General features: G+C 24.6%; 1 protein-coding gene across 2 annotated transcripts in view; it reads left to right on the forward strand.

Annotated features, from left to right (window-relative positions):
* Positions 1-21,134, forward strand: part of LOC126905202 (glycine receptor subunit beta-type 4-like) — a 125,091-nt gene that overhangs the window by 92,431 nt on the left and 11,526 nt on the right. For both annotated transcript variants that reach the window (XM_050684708.1, XM_050684707.1), the window contains exons 3-4: positions 5,380-5,447; positions 18,063-18,286. In XM_050684708.1, the coding sequence (XP_050540665.1) occupies positions 5,380-5,447; positions 18,063-18,286 (292 nt within the window). The remainder of the gene's footprint in view (positions 1-5,379; positions 5,448-18,062; positions 18,287-21,134) is intronic.

Raw genomic sequence — 21,134 nt, forward strand, 5'->3', positions numbered from 1 at the left:
TTTAGAAAATTATGTTAATTGTTATTTAAATTATTTTTAGAATGGGGAAAGATACATTTAGTCCTTTTAAAATGTTCTTTAAAGTAGCATCTATGAATTAAAATTTTGAAACTTTCATTAGACTTTAGACAAAAAACATAAATAAGTACATAATAGTAAAATTAATGCCTTTTCAGCTTTGCATCGAAGCTAAAATATAACTTAATGAATTATTAAAAATAATCTTAAGTCAGTACAGGTTAAAAATTTAAGGTTAATTTCGGCATGAGTATAAAAGTCAAAATTGAAAAATGATGCGTTACAGAAACTATTTTATAGTCTTTAATTTACCTCAAACTATCCCACAACTGTCGATAGATCAACTGTAATATTAGAAAATATGTGGACTAGTTACTTTAATATGAGTTAAAAATAATTATTAGTTGGTAGTTGAAAAGTATATTACAACTCCTATAGGCATAAGTTTGGAAACGTTGTTGCGTATTGAATAATAATAATGTTATAATGACCACTGATAATTTTTGTGTAATCTTACAAACTACTACCTGTAATATGTTTGACAGCATGACGTACTTAAAGTGACACTAATTGTCGATAAAGCGACTATAACAATTGAACACGTTTCAACGGTCACAGATAAAAGTGTACACTAGTTATGTATGTTAGATATCAATGCTAAAACTCCTATAGGAAAAAGTCCGGAAACATTATGTTATGCATTGACCGATAATGCTATATTCTACAAATACCCCAATTAAAGATCGCGTATAAGAGAGCGATTTTTAAAATGTCCATTTAAGTTCTTTTTACATGCTTTAATAAAAATTTTTTTTTTCTTAATAAATTTCCAGATAATTTGCAATTGATATCATTTTTATAAAATTAAATTCATAAAAATGATCATAACAAAATCTGTCTTCAAATAGGACACTTTTCTACCCTTAAAACAACGATTATTTAAAAATGGTTTAACATAAATAGTTATTTTCACCATAATTCTTTTTAAAATTGAATTCTCTATTGAAATTAGTAAAAAAAATTAGGGGTTGCCATTTAAATTTCTTAAGTTAGGGTAGATTTCTACCCTTTTGCATTAGGGTTGAACTTAAATTTTAATCGTAAAAGATGCCTTTAATTATTCAATTAGCTTCTAAAAAAAAAAATTATTAAAAAACTCAATAGCGGCTCTAAAAAATGGGTGTTTCCGAACTTATTGAACACTCTGTATATAAATAAATATGATACCTTGTCAAAAACTAATCGAAAGAATTGTCTTGGTGAAAAACTAAAAACAGATAAAATTGATGACCCAAACAAAAGGTCGTAAATGTTTTTTTTTTTTTTTGTAAATAAAATGCGAGTATTTTTGTCTAAACTCGTCGGTTTTATATTGACAAATCTGATTATTGTAATTCTAAGAATTATTACAAACCGATATTAAAAGATTTTGCCTAAATGTCATTTATTAAAATTCATTACTTTTATTTTGACTTTTCTGTAAAATTACAAATAATGTCTTTTATATTACTTGGAAGCATTGAAATGTTGTAATAGAAGTCAGATTATTTTAAATAACTCAATTAAAAAATATCTGGTAAATTTTAAAACGAATAATATTGATTTTTTACCAGTGTTGTTTCATCTAATTAAATGTTCAGTTTATTATCTAATTTTTCATAGATTTATTTGCTATATATGTAATTTTTTTTTATTAAGATGTGGGGAAAGTAACTAGGATATAAATTATCCTTGTTGCCTTAATTTAAACAGTTGAATATTTTCTAGTTTAGTTTATAGTTTAGCTTATTCCTTTTTTTATATTAACCTATGTACTTTAAATTATATAGACTTAAAAAGCCAAAATTTACAAACAGGCGCGCATTCAGTTTTAAAATGATAGCAACGATTGCTCTAACATAAATAAAATGTTTATATGCTTGAGAAATGCATTTTTGATTAGAACTGAGAACATTTTAAAAATAAATTGCACACTTTTTTATTTAAAATTCAAAACTTTTGAAAGAATACATTACATTTTTTAAACAAAAAGAAATCTTAATAATGTATAAATTGTTATACACCTATACATTATTTGATGAAAATTAATAACAATAAAATTATTAGCTTTATAAATATCAGCTATATTTTATTATAAACCAAATAACCTCAATTAATTAGACGTTAATGAATAACATATGTTTGAAAGGAAATCTTGAATAACTTATTAACTCTTAAGAAGAGGATTAAATCTTTAGTTTTGCTTTTAAATAAATTTTACCAAGCGAATGATACAAGGCGTGTGTTCAACAATTATATCTCAGGATTTGTCATCATCAACTCCTTAGCTTCTATCCCAACTATATATATGGGCTGGCTCTACTTAAGTGATGGAATTTTTACATCGACTGTCAACCTGATGCAACCTCATTATGGTCGAGGATCCAGTACGGGAAAGGGCGCGTGCCACTGTAAAAGTTCCCGTGTGGTCACTTACCAACAGCACAACTGAATATTAGCGCTGAGGCGGCGGATAAATGATCCACAGCGCCACACCACGCCCTACTTTAGGATTTGCCTATATCGAAATATGTCAACCTCAAATGGGTGTGCAGTCAAAGCAAACAAAATATTATTTATCTACTTTCCTGAGACAATATAATGAGAAACATACTCATAATATATGTATGTGTATGTATATACGTGTAGATACATTTTATACGTGTACATAAGCACACTTTGGTTCACACACGAAGATACTTTTATAATGTGTCAAGTTAGATATCATCTGCTCAGTATGTACACACGACAAATGTAATACTAATACAAACAAGTCACACGTCAAGATAAAAAATCATCCTTGAATGTATATTACAATCTGAAAAAACTGCTTATTTCATATTATTAAAAATTTGTTAAATTATGTCAAAATTCGTCATCAGTAATATTAAATACATGACGTTAGCAGTCACATTAAATTTCCCGAAAATTTTCCTTTAGAGATTAATATAATTTTCTATACAAAAATGTATTTCTAAAACTGTATCGATTTCAATAAAATTAAAACTTTCAAATCAAATCGATATTATTTTGCATATTTTTTCTGCAAAATTATAACATTTCAAGTCTGAATGTCAATAACTTGATAAAATGAAACTCCTTTTCTTTGAACGAACTATAAATAAATCCAATCAACTTTAAGTTATCACAAGACGGTTTATACTTCGCTACCGATCGATAGATTAGATGTCATGAAATGTGTTTTAATGGAAGCGAAAACATGCGCATTTATTGTTTTTTTTATTGGTGTTATTTATTAATTTAATAAAAAAGAAAAAATTTCTTATGCGACATCATACAAACGATTTAACTGTTAGGTATAAAATCCAAGTAATTATTAAAAGTTCTGAATTAGGAAACATTTTTTACAAGAACACTTAGTTATTACTAAAGTGTTAAAACTTTAATTAAACTCAGTTTTTATACTTCTGTTATGTTTTACAATATAAATATTGGACACAAAGAAGGTTAACAACTAACAAGATGTGGTATTTTTTACTTTTTTTTCTTTAGAAAGTTTTATTTTCTTGAAAAATTGTTTGTGATCATTCTTTGGCTCGACTCATTATAGTCATTGTTATTGGAACCCATATCAACTTGGCGCCCGAAAAGAAAAATTCAACATTTTCCATTCTAAGACACTCATAATATATTAATTTTATTTCAAGGACAGTATATTTATTCATAACGTTACCGTTCACAAAAGTCACGGGTCCCGGAGGTACTATATTATTTGAAACCCCTTGACGCACTGTGCTCTGGTGATAGTATTATATAAATCTGTAAGACAATAACAACATATTGTAATACAAGCCTGAAACGGTTTTATTTTCAACCGCACAAAACCTAAATCGTTTTAATGTTACTAAAACATTAGAATTTTCGATTAGTGTAGTAGCCGTAACTACAAATTACAATTGTCATTGCCCAGAAGGAATTACAGAAGCGATGGCGAACGGTTATGGATTTGTTTCCCCGAGGAAATCGTTACCGGTCGTCCCCCTCGACAGTTAGAATCTGCACAATGGTAGATATATACACTATAATATACGTATGCATATGAAACGAGATAGTAATCGAATCGATGGAACTTTGCCAAAAAGTTTATTTTCTTATTTTAGACGACCCGCGGTTATACCCAATTCACAAATATGTTAACTGTCTTGGTTCCGAACGAAGATAAAAAAAGTTAAAATGGATGGTACAGAAGGTATTATTACAGAAATTTAAGAACAGCGCGTAAAAAGGTAATAACATCATCACAAAAGTATGTAATATGACTTAGCCACCTGTATTTAATGCAGTATGGTGTTCAGTAGGCAAGGAAACGGGTTTCTATTGTTCTCGTGGTTTGTAACGATTGAAATGTTTCTTTATATACTGAACACTCTGTGTAAGAAATGTTGAATGTTTATCGAATTATATTTGTTGTTGAGAATAATGACGTCATTGTACCAAGTGTGTTTTATGTAATTTAATATAATTTCGTCGTTTTTTAATAAACTATATACAACTTATTCAACTATCTGAACGTTTCACTTTTCCGAAATACAACAATATTATGTTTCATTAAATTTTTCAATGGTAAAGAAACACAATATAATAAAAAATAAATGGCATTATATTGCCTAAACTTATACGACCTGGGATAATTAATTATTATTCTACAGTTTTGTACAAAACTCATATGCAAATTAAGTTTATATCTGATTAAAATATATGTTAAACTGATAATATATGATGATGCTAATAGTTCACATTATAAAGATTAAAAAGTTTCTACAAATTCACTTAACATTATACTAAAATTATATATACGTATTTTATAAAATATTATAATAATATAGTATGTTATGTACAATATCATACTATTTTTACTATATACTATGCCTCGTACATATACTTTTGCCATCATACTAATTTTTTAAACTACCAATTAATGGTAAAAATACGATTGGAAATACAAAATTAGTATCTTTTAGTTCATATTAATTAAAAACAAACAAATTGTCTAAAATATTCAGCCGATAAGATGCAAACTAAAATATATTGTTTGCAAACAATTTTTAAAACAAAACCGATATTTTTTACTAACAACTACTTTCTTAGGTTTTAATTTTAAAATTGGAAATTTATTGTATATTGGTAACAATTTAATACGTGTAACTAAAAAACCTAGAAAAATATTCAATTCATATATTGACTGTTTTTTAATTTTGCTTATGATCTTATATAAATATTTAAATGAAACTTGTTGTTTAATTAAACAAAACACGTAACAATAATTCATTCTTTGATATGATATTGTATGAATATTTACAGATAATGCAACAAACGTTCACTGTGAACTTTATATTCGTAGTTTTGGATCCATTAGTCCAGTCACCATGGTGAGTACCATTGCTATAATTTATTTTTATTACATGTGTGAATATTGATACGATAAAAACATAAAAACGTTATCTCAAATGTATACAATATATTGAATGTTTCAAATTACTATATATAAAACTAAATGTGTAAAACTAAAAAGTATCTGTTACAAAATTCCTAACCAGATGGAACTGATTTTTTGCAATACATTTTCTAATTATTAATATTATTTAATCTTACTGCTATTATGATGTTTATCAACTAATTTGAATAAATATCATTCATGTAGCTGATCAAAAATTCATATTTTTTTCATTTTATTAACAAAATATAGATGAACGGTAATATAAACAAAACATAGTAATTATTTACTAAAACATTAAAGGTATATTTTTATATTATTTCAAAAAAACTTGAGATATTTATTTCACCTGACCATCATTGTAGTAACTATACAAATCAAATAAAGTAGCACTTTTTAAGGTAGCCCTTCGTCATACTTGATGACTTTATTTTTTTTAAATTTTAAATTAGGTACTCATCATTTTGTTCAAAAATATTTGTTTATCCTAATTTCTAAATAGAAATGTTTGGTAAATTTTAAGAGTTCTTGGTCAATTCTTTCACGCAAAGCAAAGAGGTAAAACTGTTATTTTTTACGAATTTATTTTCTAATATTACAAGTACAAAAATATTCTAAATTATTAAAAATTTGTAGTTTTATACAATATTAAGAAATCGAGGTAAGTACAATTGTTTTTGTGCAGCTAAAATTATAGCGTAAAATAAAAATGTATGATCAATAATTCAAATTTAAAAAAGTAATATATTATATTTGTCATTATTAATTTGAACATTTTTTACTAAAGTAGACTTTGTTTAAATACGGTAGTTTTTCTTATTCTCTCTTACCACCTATAAATACTAGATGAAAAAATAATTATTTAAAACACGAAATAGCTTTGTAATTATTTTTGAAATACTGGTATAGTAATTATTTTTTTATTCTTATTTTTTATACTTTTTGAGTTGACTTCGTCCATTAATTTTACATCACCAGGTATGTACCTTTTTTTGGTTTTTTAAAATAATATATCATTATACGGGCTACCAAATGCTACGAGTGCCCTAAACCAAAATTTAGTACATTTTAAACTGAACCCACATATTATTTTTAATGATTAGAGTTCAAATTGAACAAGATATTAATATCAAACAATTTTAGAAATAATTTTCATTAAACTTTATAAAACAATCAAAATAACTAAAATTAATGTGAGTAAGAGTAACAATTGATCATATTCTTTAGTTTAATGTATTGACTGCAATAAGTTAAATAACGTCTATGAGAATTAGCTAGATAGTCATTCTAGCTTATTAATGCAAATGACTTAATATAAACGAGTAATTTAATTAACCTTTTGTTATAACTTTTTAACCTTTTAATAACTATAGTAAAAATTAAAAAAGAAACAAACTATACTCACGAATCCGCAGAGCTGTTGTCTAAATATAAACAATAATGCACTAATTAGATAACATTCTTTAATTGATAATCTCATAGCAAAAATGTTCAAGATAGGAGTGAGTTGATTAATATTGCACGGCGACTGATAATTCCGCGCATCAGCATATCACAAAAACTATACATAAGTTTTCCCATTCAATATCGAAATGTCATATTCTAATACACTTNACTAATTAGATAACATTCTTTAATTGATAATCTCATAGCAAAAATGTTCAAGATAGGAGTGAGTTGATTAATATTGCACGGCGGCTGATAATTCCGCGCATCAGCATATCACAAAAACTATACATAAGTTTTCCCATTCAATATCGAAATGTCATATTCTAATACACTTATACCTCCCCGTGCGGAGCGTCAGTTGACTTGGTACATCAAAGGAGGAACGCTGGTTCATTAAAGATTTTTCCTCATTCCTTAAAATTTTTTGAGAATTTTCGGTATGAGATAAACCATATTGTATTTGCATTGTAACAAATTGGATTCATATATTATTAATGAAAAATATCGTAGAATTAATGTTCAAAATAATAACACACTATTTATTTAACCGTATTAATTTGGAGTTATAAAATGAAATAATCGAGTTTGACAATTCTGCGTACAGAACGGCATTATCAATTGAGGCGTAAAATTGAAAACTATCAAAATTATGTATTTTTTTTGCATTGACAAAAAAAAGTTTACCATTTTTTGTAATTTTCTAATAATAATTTACTATCAAATTTTCTGGATATCTTGCCAAGCAGTATGTGAGGCCAACTGAATTTCCGACTACTTAATACGTTTCAAACCTTGACCTTATNATAATAATTTACTATCAAATTTTCTGGATATCTTGCCAAGCAGTATGTGAGGCCAACTGAATTTCCGACTACTTAATACGTTTTTGTTCAAACCTTGACCTTACTATAGTCCAAGTTCTTAAAGCCTCAGTATACATAACTCTTCCTTATCACATTTGACAAGTGAACCACACGATATTAAAGACAAGTGGTTCATAACTAATGTAACAGTTGATCGCGGCCGGTAGTAGTAATATCCACTAAAAATGTAGGAAATATGTGCGCAGTAAAGAGTGAATCGGTCTGAGTCCGTACTCGCTGCATACATGGCCTTGGTGTAATACATTATTATATTGGTGTATTATATAATTTTATATCATGTACATTGTATAATTCAATGATATCTTTAAAATTTGAGCATTTCTATGGATTATCAAATTTCTAAATACATTCAAAATATCAAAGATTCTCAAAGACAGATCGCTCTTGACAGAACTCTTGAAACTGGCACGTTCTCCAGAGAAATTAAAACCTTTTTGTTCTGAAGCGAAATTCAGATATTTTATAATATGAAGTCTATGAATGTTAACTGGAAGAATATAAAATCATATATACATGTATAATATATGTATAATTTTATAAATAATTAGGTATCTTTAGAACCTTTCAAAATAAAATATGCATACCCTAGAAATTAGGATCCTTGGTAATATGATATATTGATTAAATGATATATTTACCTATTCCGTTTAGAAATCTGATGGATTCATTATGTAGATATATCTGATTAAATATTATACGGAGGTCTCAGATTTAACTGACAATGCTTATAACTTTTGAAACAATTATCGTTTTGTAAAAATTTAAAAAAAAAAATTATTGTCTTTTAGACTACTACGTTAAAGTATATTTTTAATTATTTATTACTAATAAGAAAAAAAATTATTTTTTTCAAAATATCAAAATAGTCATCAGTCTATTATTAGTAATAAATAATAAAAATATGCATTAATCATAGTCTAAAAGGCAATAATTATTTGAAAAAAAAATTTCATAAAAATTTAATTGTACAAAAGTTAAAGCGCTTCCAGTTTGGTCTGAGATACCTTGTATAATTATAACTACAATCATAAAAATAATAATTATTTCTTAACTTATTGTCTCTTATTAAAACTTGTATTTCTATACATCAAAACTTTAACTGAAATTTTATGAAGTTTGGAAAATTAGTCAAATATATGGAGGGCTCAGAAGCCAATCAGTGTAAGTCACTAAATATAGAAAATGAGATAATTGGGATTTTTCAAAACTTGTTGTAATAAAATAGAGAGTCCCGTAAAGGTACTAATAACCTTTTTTATTGAGATATAACATACTGAAAAACTTAAATCTAACACAGTATAATAAAAATGAAATCGCAAGTTGAATTACCCACTCAGTTTTCACAGAGAAGTGACTTACATTGATTGGCTTCCGAGCCCTCCATGTATAAGTCAAACGATTACACTATAAATATAAAAATAGCAACTACTTTTAAATAAAAATATGGGTAACTAAGAGCACAATCAGCTATACAAATAATTTTTTAAGGTTTATCTCTGAATATTAATATCAATCTTTATACGTACAAATCAAACTTAATTCATTTTAAATTAAATAATTAGTTAAATGAATTTCTCTAAGGAATTTAATATAATTATCTATAAACATTTTTTTGTATATGTTATATATAATAAATAAAGTTAAATTTCCATATGATATAAAATAAAAATAGTCAATATAAAAAAAAAGATGAAAATTTTATCTTTGTATATTTCTTACACTGTAGTTTTAATTTTACCCCTATTCATAAAATAATTAGCATGATGTGACCTAACTCGAAGAAATGTCAATCGAGTAATTGAGTTGAACAATAGTAGTAAATCTTATATGACATTTAAAGCTATTAAAACTTTATAAAAAATGTAAGAAAAATTCTATCTTTTTAGTTGAACTTGATGATTAAAGCCGAATAAAAATATCATTATCTTTAGTGAAATTGTATTAATTTTCATCAAATATTTATAAAAATTATTATTTTACCTTAAAATAAATAAATAAATTGTTTTAATTGAGAGCAGCAACTTTTCATGTCATATTCTACAATGATTTATGTTCAATTTAAAAAAAATTCTGTAAAGACTATTTGTTGTTTAGGACGTTAACAATTAAAGAACTAACAGGAACAAACATATTTTACGGGGCCATTTTTATCTGAATACTCGCTTGTCCTTGAATTTCGGTTTATTTGCTTTATTATCGATAATTATTTCAACAAACAATCATATAATCAAACAGTGTATGATAATCAGGGGGATTGGATTTTTTTTCTTCAAATCAACTCTCTAGCTTTATTCTCGACGCTTCCGTCTCCGTTCAGTTTGCAATCTTTTTACTTTACTGGAAATCATGACGAGATTATACAAATTGTACGTGATCCGTATACAAGATCGTCGGTAACTTGTGCTTACAATTTATTTACCATAAACTTTGTTGAAGGCTTTCGTCAAACCATTTTTACGACACAATAGCGATTTGGTGTTGTACATCTTTTAAACAATCACTCCAATTTTTTAAATGCATTTTTCTATGGGTTTGAAAAAATGTATCGTCATTACAAATATTATAAAATAACTATTATGGAAGTTCACACTATTATTAGTCACAATGACAACAAAATTTGGATAAAGTAAATTTTTAAAGTTGATGTCACTTATTGACCGAATTTGTCAAAATTAAGGCACATGATTTTTTTGTATACAGTAATAAAATTGATGCGGGTAATTTATACCTTTAAACTATCTGTTATACGAATTACTGTCTGACATTATTGTGTTTACGATTAGTAATTGATGTTTATCACACGGAGAAGTAGACAGGTGGTTTTAAATCAGGTGATACGGGACAGGATCACATAATAGTACTAGACTAAAAAATAAAATTGAACGGTTGAATTTTATGCTTATCATAATGCCATGATAAAGTAATTTATATGTTTTACACTAGTATTTCATGAAAAAAATAAATACATTTTATAAGGACAAAAAGTTATTTCGATAGTACCACTGATATACAATAGCTAAGTATTGTAAATATATTATGTTCATTCTATATGTAACATTATACACATGACTTATGAAAATCTAACATTTTTTACTTAACCGCGACTAATCATTTACAATAGTTATAATACTTTGGTTTCAATAGAGAGAAAAAATAAAAATTTCACTTATTAAATGTCAAAGAATATAATTCTATTGGAAAAACTTTAAAATTGATTACAAAGCATGCTTAAGTAATATTATTATAACAACAGTATTAGCTGAGTTAAAAAATATATAGGTCGTTGAATGTCATTAAGTTAGAAAATGTCCGGGCAAAATGAATAATGATAATTTTTAAAAATCTAAAAGTTATAAATGAATTTTGTAAATTCATTGTATAACACAATGTAATATATTTCAGCTACCATGTAGTTAGCAATCACGTGTGAGAATAACAAATAAATTATATTATATTTGTAATTTATATTTGAATAAAAAATATATTTTTTTTAAATATTATCAAAATATAAAATAAAAGTTCTTAGTCAACAACATAATTTAAAGTGAAAAAAAATCTTCTTCTAAATTTAAAAATAATTAAATTTGATTAAGATTTAATGTGGTTATAGTAAATATTATAGTTGGTGAATTGTACCTAATTAAGATTTTATATCTTAATTATATATATTATTTTATATTTTAAGATTAATAAATAGATTTTTATTTTAATCCAATTGTTTTAGGTATAAAAAATTAATCTATAACTGATATAACCAACATCTCTGATATCACATTAACATAAAAATTAGAGAGCAGCTTTTCAATGATTCTTTCAGTTTTTTATTATTTTAATAAAGTAATATTCACTATATACTTAAAAGATATAAATTTCTGAATGAACTTTATTAAAATTAATTATTTAAAAATAACATTTGTTGATAAGTTGAAAAAATAAAATAGATGTAAAATATTATAATAACATAATATTATAAATGCAAATTTTTAATTAATATTTTTTATTTTTATTAACTTCTTAATAGTGTATTATATTAAACGATAGAAAAATAAATAAACTTTAATATTTTACTAAAAACACAGAAAATGTCTACTAAGAGGTATACTGGACTCTCCGATTGATGAGACTTTTTCAAAATAATATTTCAAAACATTATTAATCGAACTAACCTTTATAACGTTACTTTTAAACTACATTTTCACATTTCTGCAAAGACAATGGACATGCTATCCTTCGTCTGATCTAGAATATTTATATGTGGTTATAAATATTCTAGATTAAACCAAGGCGTCTTTGTATAAAAATATAATTAACACTTTCTAAACAAATGATATGTATTTTGTAGATAAAAACTTGCTATAATGGTTTTATTATTTAAAAACATTACGATTTTACTTTGAAATAATAGTGTGTTTTTTGCCTAAAAAGAGGTTATTGTATTTAACATATTTCTCCTGAGTTATAAAAATTATGAAATTAAATTTCAATGCAACTGACTATTGTTGATTCATTGAACTTTTCCAGTAATGGAATATTATTATACTTCAAACTGAAATAATTTAAAGTAAAATTAATTTAAATGATTATTAAAATTAAAGTTTATACATTTTATAAATATTTTTAATTTTTTTTTAAACAAGTAACAAATAATTTTAGTACAATATTCCGAATAAAAACAATGAATTAACGGATGAGGCAATTAGAGCAAATTAAACAACTTCAAAAATCGTACTACTGACTCTATGTATAAACGTGGCAGTACCTAGAGATTTAAGTCATTGGATAGTACCAGTTATTTGATTAGTTATATTTACTTATAATTATTATTATCATCAGTTTTTATATTTCTAATTGTAGTTTTACTAAAAATAAAGATTTCAAAAAGTCCGTCTAAAATCACGAAATCCCAAAAAAATATTGTAAATAATACATTTATGTTGTTTAAAAACAATATATATTACCAAAAACATAAAATGTGAATAAATTAAAACATGTGTTCAAATAATAAGAAAATAGTAAATTGTTATGAAGAATGGAAATAGAAAAGACCATAATATGGTCTATTATTGAAATATCTATAATATATGGAATATTATTCCTTATTTTTTACTTACCCTGAATTTATTATTATACAATAAAAATTGTACTTTTCTAAATATTTAATAACTGTTAAAAATGTTTGATGTAATAATATAATATGTATAATATATGTAGCTATTTTTTAAAAGGTAATATTGTCTGAAACATAATATCTCATTAATATTTTTGATAATTTTTCAAAAACAAACTCTCGATAAAACTGTGGCATAGTTTTTTTATACATGATTAGTGATATAACATTATTGTGGTAATATATTTCTACAACATTCTCCGGAATGTTATTAAGAATATTCTCAAGACGAGAACATTCTTTTTAATATGTTTTTATTATATTTTACGTTATTATAAAATGGTCCTGAATTAGCCAACAAATTAAAATTGGCCACTTCCAAATTTATCTATTTAGTTTCAGATAATTCGATCAAACTAAGTTAAAAATATACTTTACTTCAAATAAAAGTTAATCAATTATTCAGTTTTATGTTTAAGAGTTTACAAACGCTTTAAAGTTATACTTAGTTAAATCATTTAATAAGAGGATTATTAGTATTAGTATTCGTTTTTTAACATCTAAAAAACTTAAGAAGTCATCTAAGAATTTTAAGAATTTTCAAGTTTAATTAAATATTCTTAAAGAAATTTTAATTTTTAGAAAATTTAGTTCGTTTTCTTTTAGAATACATTTTATTGTAATAAAATGCAGAAACATTTTCTGAGAATTTTCATTTGTAATATCACTACACATGATAGAAAATATACTTCATTAAAATATCATATAATTAAATATAATAAAACCCATTTTTATGACTTATCTGCTTTAGAATTAACACAACCATTGTTAAAAATTTGACAAAAACTAAATTTACGTTAAAAATTTCTCAATAAACACTTAATAAACGCTTTATAAAAGAGTTATTATCATATATCAACTATATTATATTTTTGCTATTCTATTGATTACAAGAAATTCAATGGTGAAATAGATAATTGCAAACCAATTTAAATAAAATATCTTGTATCTTTGAATAGATTAGCTTTTTATCTAAAAAAAAGGTCACTAGAGAAGAATAAAAGAATGTCGAGACGATAATATAAAGTATTATTGTACCTAAACCACGTCGCACCCGGTTCAATTACTAAATTCACTTAAGGCATTCTTTGTACTATTATACATTTACATTTTTTATAAAAAGTAGCGCCTACTAAATTTCTTAAGAAAAACAATTAACTGTCTGTTTTTACTATTGGAAAAAGAACGCATTTAATTTCTCATAATTCAAACTTAAACTTCTAACTATTTTACATAAAAAATATTGTTGTTATTTTTTTTTTCATAAAAAATATTCAACTTATAAATTACACTGAATATTCAATTAATTTTATTATGACTTTAGCTGAACTGATTTTGTGAGAGCATTCTATTTTATTGTATATTTTTGTTTGAAAAAGACATTAATTTTAATATACAGGGTTGCCCACCACTCACTGACAACTTAAATAACTTTTGATCCAGTTAATATTTTTAGTTGATTTTTTTTTTAAATAATAGTTATACGTTAGGTCTATAGCTATATCTCAATAATTAATTTTTTTACATTTTATTAAAAATATTAATTATTTTTAAATTTTAAATAAAATGTAAAAAAAAAATCTAAGATAGCTATTTTGTAGAGTAGAATTTAAGAAAAATTTTAGTAAAAAAATATCTTATTAATATTGAGTAGTAAATATTCTGTAGCGTTTTGAAGTTTGTGAAAATTTGAATTTTCATGTATTATTTTACGGTATTAAACATTGAAATACGTATTGAGAAAAGGACAGAAGAAAACGCTATCTTTTCATGATTACTATAATTTGGAGGTGTGTAACTTTTTCCATGAAAATGACTTATACTTTTGAATGAGAGTATTGAGTAATAATTGCCTTATCTAATTTCTTATCATGGTATTAATGCCAAGTTTGTAATGTATACACATTATCATCTTATGCATACACAGTAATCATGAAAAGATGTTTAATACAAGTTTAATACCGTAGAATAGTACATGAAAATTCAAATTTTTACAAACTTCAAAACGCTACAGAATATTTACTACTGAATATTAATAAGATATTTTTTTACTAAAATTTTTCTTAAATTCTACTCTACAAAATAGCTATCTTAGATTTTTTTTTTACATTTTATTTAAAATTTAAAAATAATTAATATTTTTAATAAAATGTAAAAAAATTAATTATTGAGATATAGCTATAGACCTAACGTATAACTATTATTTAAAAAAAAAATCAACTAAAAATATTAACTGGATCAAAAGTTATTTAAGTTGTCAGTGAGTGGTGGGCCACCCTGTAGTGTGATTGATTTATTGTCAACCACTAAATTTCTCCTAAAATTAAAATTTAGAGAATTATTTTCTTGGTTTTGTTTAATAATTAAAAAAATTAATTTGCAATCCTCATTAGGGATAATACATGAACCTAAAATATTTTTTCAGTTTACAATTATAAATCTATATTGGTCAATTTCATTAATTTATCGAGAAATTCCACAATTTTCATAAACTTTTGCATACATTAAAACAATAGATATTTTTATAAAATGCTGGTGTCACTATTAATTAAAATGCGTAACTTATATTACTCGACTAACTCGGACAACTAGTATGTTTACCACCTCTTTCAAACCGGTACACGCCGTTATTATAATGCTGGCGATTAGTGTGTTTGCATTGTCTATTGTGATGTACAATAAATATTTCAGAAATAATATGGATACTTAAATAAACAGTAGCATATATAATATAAACAATAAAAAACAAAAACTCTATAACATACATATATATTTTGTATTTCAAATTTATATGGAATATAAATTAATAACTAATATAATTATAAGTAGATCCAAAATTTCGTTCATTTAATTATTTATTTTTTGGATTAAATATTTTTAATAAATAAATATTTAAAATAAATTGCTTTGAATTTTAATTACAATATATTTCTTAAAACATATAATCATATAATAGAAAATATAAATTAAAGTTTACTGATTTTACAATATTTACTATATTGAATCAGTTACCAAAAAACTAAAAAAATCAGTAGCTGGGTAAAACTTAGTTGTAAATATTCAACATGGCATGTGTTTTTATAACATCAGTATTCAACTATTATATCAAAGAATTTCGTGCTGTTTTAACATTTTCCAAGCAGTTACATAACTTTCGTTTTAAAAGTTTGTAAAACGACAGAATTCACGCTGTGTCATGTATAAGTTAAAATATTTCTACTAAAATAATATACACATATTAATTTTGAAATTTAGTGACAACTTTTGCAATTATTAATTGTTTTTATGGGCATTCAATACAATTTTCAATATTTTATTATAAAAAGCTCTAAAATAAAAATCATGAAAATTAAAATTGGTCGAATACTTACTAATAATTTATAGTAATATGAAATAAAGCATTATGTATTAATAAATTAAAGAGTTAATAATTATAACAATATTGAGAAAAATTAATGTAAGAACTTTAATTTTATAGTACCAATAATAAATACTTAAAAAAATATTAAATATTTAACAAAATTTTGAACACTTTAATTAGTTTTACAAGAATGTAATAGTTTTGCCTACACAACGCGCCGCTCTAAAATATCACAGAAATAAATTTTGGTTGTATGCATAAAATAAACAATTTTTTTTATTGATTTTTGAACTTATAATAAAATATTCCTTTTGCTAACTCTATTTAAAGTATAAGTCAACCCAAAAATAGAAATGTTCAATATAAATGTGTCTTAGTTGAGTTGTTAGTTTAATAACTTAAATAACGATTTGATTATGAACATAATGCTTAAAAGGATTATAGCACAAGGAAAAAAGTTATTACACTTCATTTAACTATAACAAACTTGCTTCAGTTGTATACAAATAATAGGGTTTATACATACATCAAGTACCCTACTCAAAACTTAACTGTTTTTTATACAAAGATATTATTTATTAGGTAAAGGTTACTATCCTGAACTTCAAACTGTAACTACCAAACTTTGATATCTCTCACGAAAATTCACGTAAAAAAACATGTATGAATCAAAAGCGATACAGTTCAAAGTTTTAAATGATTTTTGTTAAAAATAAATTTATCCTATTTTATTAATAAGTGTCTAATACGGGTTTTATATTAGCATACATTTACAACGAAAACGGTGTTGAACTTGTAAGTAGTAAACTTTATTAACCGTATATTTCAACATCGTCAGCGACTTCTTTGATTGTGATTCGGCGACAATCGTTCATAACCATTTCTTTCATTTTTTTCGCGTTTTCATAGGTTGTTGAAGTGCTGGGGCGTTCGCCATCTTTTTGGGGTAATTCCAAGATTACCGAATTCGACGACTTCACGGCCATCTTGGAAATGATTATACCACTCGTAAACCCTTGTTTTACTCATGGCAGACTCACCATAGGCTTTTCTTAATATATTACACACTTTGTTACAAATCCTTTGATAAATTTTTTTCAACAATAGCCGAGCCAATAAAAACACGTCTAATCTTAGCGGCAGCCACTAACAAAGTAAAAAATAAATCCAGCTGAAAATTTTATGATACTTTAAAGACATGTGTACCTAGTCATATAAGACATATGAAAAAAAAAGTTAATAATCAGACGCTTCAAACCTGCGAAATTTAAAAATTCTTGTTATTTTCTAAACACATTTCGTATAATATATATATTAAATATATTATTTTTTTAAATATTATATCTAATTGTTTGTTTTTGAAATCGAAATAAAAAAAAGGAATCATGTATATATAGGTAAATGAGGTACTAGAAAATTTATTAATGAAAACGATTTTACAGCTAACTATTTTTAAATACAATTTGCAATGAAACATTCTGTTTTATCAGAATAAAATTAATTATAAGGAAATTCTATTTTTAGCCAAAGAATGTACCGTAGAAATGAATCAAACTTATAATATTTATTGTTTTTATACAAAAATGATCAATTTGGAATATTAATATTTGTTAATATTGTCATGATTTATTAACCATTTATGAAAATTACCATAACACATAATAAAATAACACATGTTATTATTTTCAGGACTATGAAGTAGACTTGTACTTACGTCAAAAATGGCAAGACGCCAGGTTAAAACATCCCGACATTACAGAGTCATTAGACCTTAATGATCCAAATTTGGTGAAAGCTATCTGGAAACCTGAAGTGTACTTCCCGAATGCAAAACATGCGGAATTTCAGTTTGTCACTGTGCCTAATGTTCTTATTCGTATAAAACCCGATGGTGATATTCTCTATATGCTTAGGTAACATCACAAAATAAACATAACAATCATATACATTTATGAACTCTTATTAAAACAAACAAGTATTGACATTTTGTAGTACTTAAAGGCCTATAGCATTATAGAATTATTCTCAAAACTAATTTGCATACAATTCATTAGTGTGGACAGCAAAACCCATAACTATGTGAGAACTGTGGGCGTGTAGGGAATTGAGTCCTCATGAAGTCGTGCCAAAAGTGATATAGGTGGAGCCATAGGGAATGACATACAAATATTTGCCAAAACTCTCTTATTTTAAAGAATGACCCAGAACTACAGATAAAGCCCAAACATATAATTTAAGTCTGGCTTTTACGCATTTTTGTTTGAGTCATTTTAAGAAGACTCAAATTTGTGTAAATTAGTCGTTAGTATACACATTAGCGTATAAATATTTTTCATGTTATTGGGGAATAAACTACCCGACCCCCCTCAACACCGTAAGCCAAGTTAAAACACATTAATAAGTTCACAAATTTGTACTAATTGGAAATGTTGTTGGTATGACTTAATAAAATTTATAAATGAATATCTGAACTTTAGATATAATTAATCATTCAATAATAATAAATTTGTTTTAATTGAAAAAAACATCAAAAATATGTTATACTATATTTTACCATGTACATAGTGATTCATTTAACATTAGGCCAGTTGATTTCTCCTAAAACAATAAAAATATTGACGACTTTTTTCTCTGATTTATATTACTTTTACATATAAATATATATGTTTGTGTGTATTTCTCGATTAATTAACCATTAGGTATTTTTTAGGTCCCTTATTACTTAAAAATTATCAAATTTAATTTTTTTAGAGAGCAACATACATATTTAACTAGCTAATATTATGAGAAATAATTTAACTAAGAAAACAACTTTTGGTTGAATATCTCAGAAATTATTAACATTTTTATACTTAGGCAATGGAAAAATATCAAACAATAAAAATTATATCTGTGTTACAATTCCAATTTATGTTTTACAATTTTAATAATTTCAGAAATAATGGTTTGAGAGATTCTATCGAAATTTTTCTTGATTAGATTGTATTTTTTTATATAAGTTAATTAATGTTACTACTTGAAAAAATAAAATTCGCACATTTATAATGAAAGATAGAATTAAAAACTAATTAATGATTGATAAATCGAGAAGTATATAAAACTAATAAAATGTGTAAATGTAACATATAATATGTGTTTTCTCATTGTGTACTATTAAATTTCTATACAAAAATATTTACAATATATACTTTAAAGTAATTTAAAATATTATCTGATTCAATTTTCTTTTACGAGTATTCAATGTTGAGAATATATTGGTTTTGTGATAGTGTTCTATTATGCCTATGTACAAAAATTCCTAGCGCTCATTGAAACGATTTTGATGATCTATTGTCAAATGAACCCGATTTAATCTAGTTCAACTTATCGTCAAAATTTAAAAAGACCCCCTCAATTTTAGAAAAATATCTTAAATTTACGTTATTGTAAAAAAAATTAATTTAAAAACTTTTATCTGCTCTTTAAAAATACTTTGGTAGTTTTGAACCATTTTTGATACGTCTGACAACTTTTAACGTATATCAAATTAATTTACTTAAATGTTACTATAATATTAAAAAAAATGTATCCAACGTATGTTCTACTATGAGAAATTAAACGTAGAATTTTCGTGAGTTCTTTAAGACTACAAAAAGAAAAATATTTTCTTTTTTCTATGAATTATTTAACTTCAAAATTCATTAATTCAATAAAAAGTTAAACAGATTCGTATCGAAGCGTTTTTATGATAGTGATTAACATATCAGATATTATCTATATTTGTCCTAACTTTTAATTAATTTTTAATACAAATCTTTAAATATAATCAACTATTCAACTAATGTGTGCATTATGGATCTAAGATATATCTTATCTTTAACTAACTAATGGCGAGCAAAAAAGTAAAAGTACTTACTTTATAGAATTTTAGTAACACAAGCACATATTTTAATTAAAGAGTAACTGTAATTCAATTTCAAAGTTTTGAAAGTTTTTGTAATTGTTAAGTTCTCTTTTAAAAATATATAACATAAATTAATTTCTATTAAACTTGTGTTTTGTTTTCTAAAATGAAAAAAATTAGCTTTAATGTAAAAAATTAAATGTAATTATAATAATAACAGAGTACATTATTAGCTTCTTATATTAAGTTTTATCTTTGATCTCTGCTATCTTACATACAAATTATAATAGTTTAAATATAAATTCTTATTTTATATGATCTATATAAAAAAAATTAATTAACATCTATTGTGAAATATTACTTAAAATTAATATTATATTAAAAATCTTTAACTCAAAAAGGTGGAAAATATACTAAAAAAAAAATAGCGGATACGTATTTTGGAAACAATGTTACCACTACGAACGCTAAACACATACTGACATCAAGACCGAAAAAAAACTCTTATATACCCCTCTACTGGTCTTATCACCTAGTGACGTTATCACTAAGTAATATTTTCACATTTTCCAGTTAACACAAATTTAATAATGAATTTTTCAGTGAACCAAGATCTCAATTAATTAAATTGTTCTTATTTTTAAACATTTTTACTACCTCTCTTATAATAAATTTTTTATAATTATTTACATTTTTAATTAGTTTTATAGTTTTAATGGAGTGATTATGTGTCAATAAATGTTCTGCTATCGGGAATTTATCAACTTCTTGTTTCTAAAGTGTTTTTTAAATCTGATCTCTATATTTCTTTATGTTTGCTTTACGTAACATTTATTACAACTTTGACATTAGATTTTATAAATGCCTATTTATAAACT

The sequence above is a fragment of the Daktulosphaira vitifoliae genome, unplaced genomic scaffold, assembly GCF_025091365.1.
Source record: "Daktulosphaira vitifoliae isolate Bord-2020 unplaced genomic scaffold, ASM2509136v1 Scaffold_4, whole genome shotgun sequence".
Taxonomy (NCBI): domain Eukaryota; kingdom Metazoa; phylum Arthropoda; class Insecta; order Hemiptera; family Phylloxeridae; genus Daktulosphaira; species Daktulosphaira vitifoliae.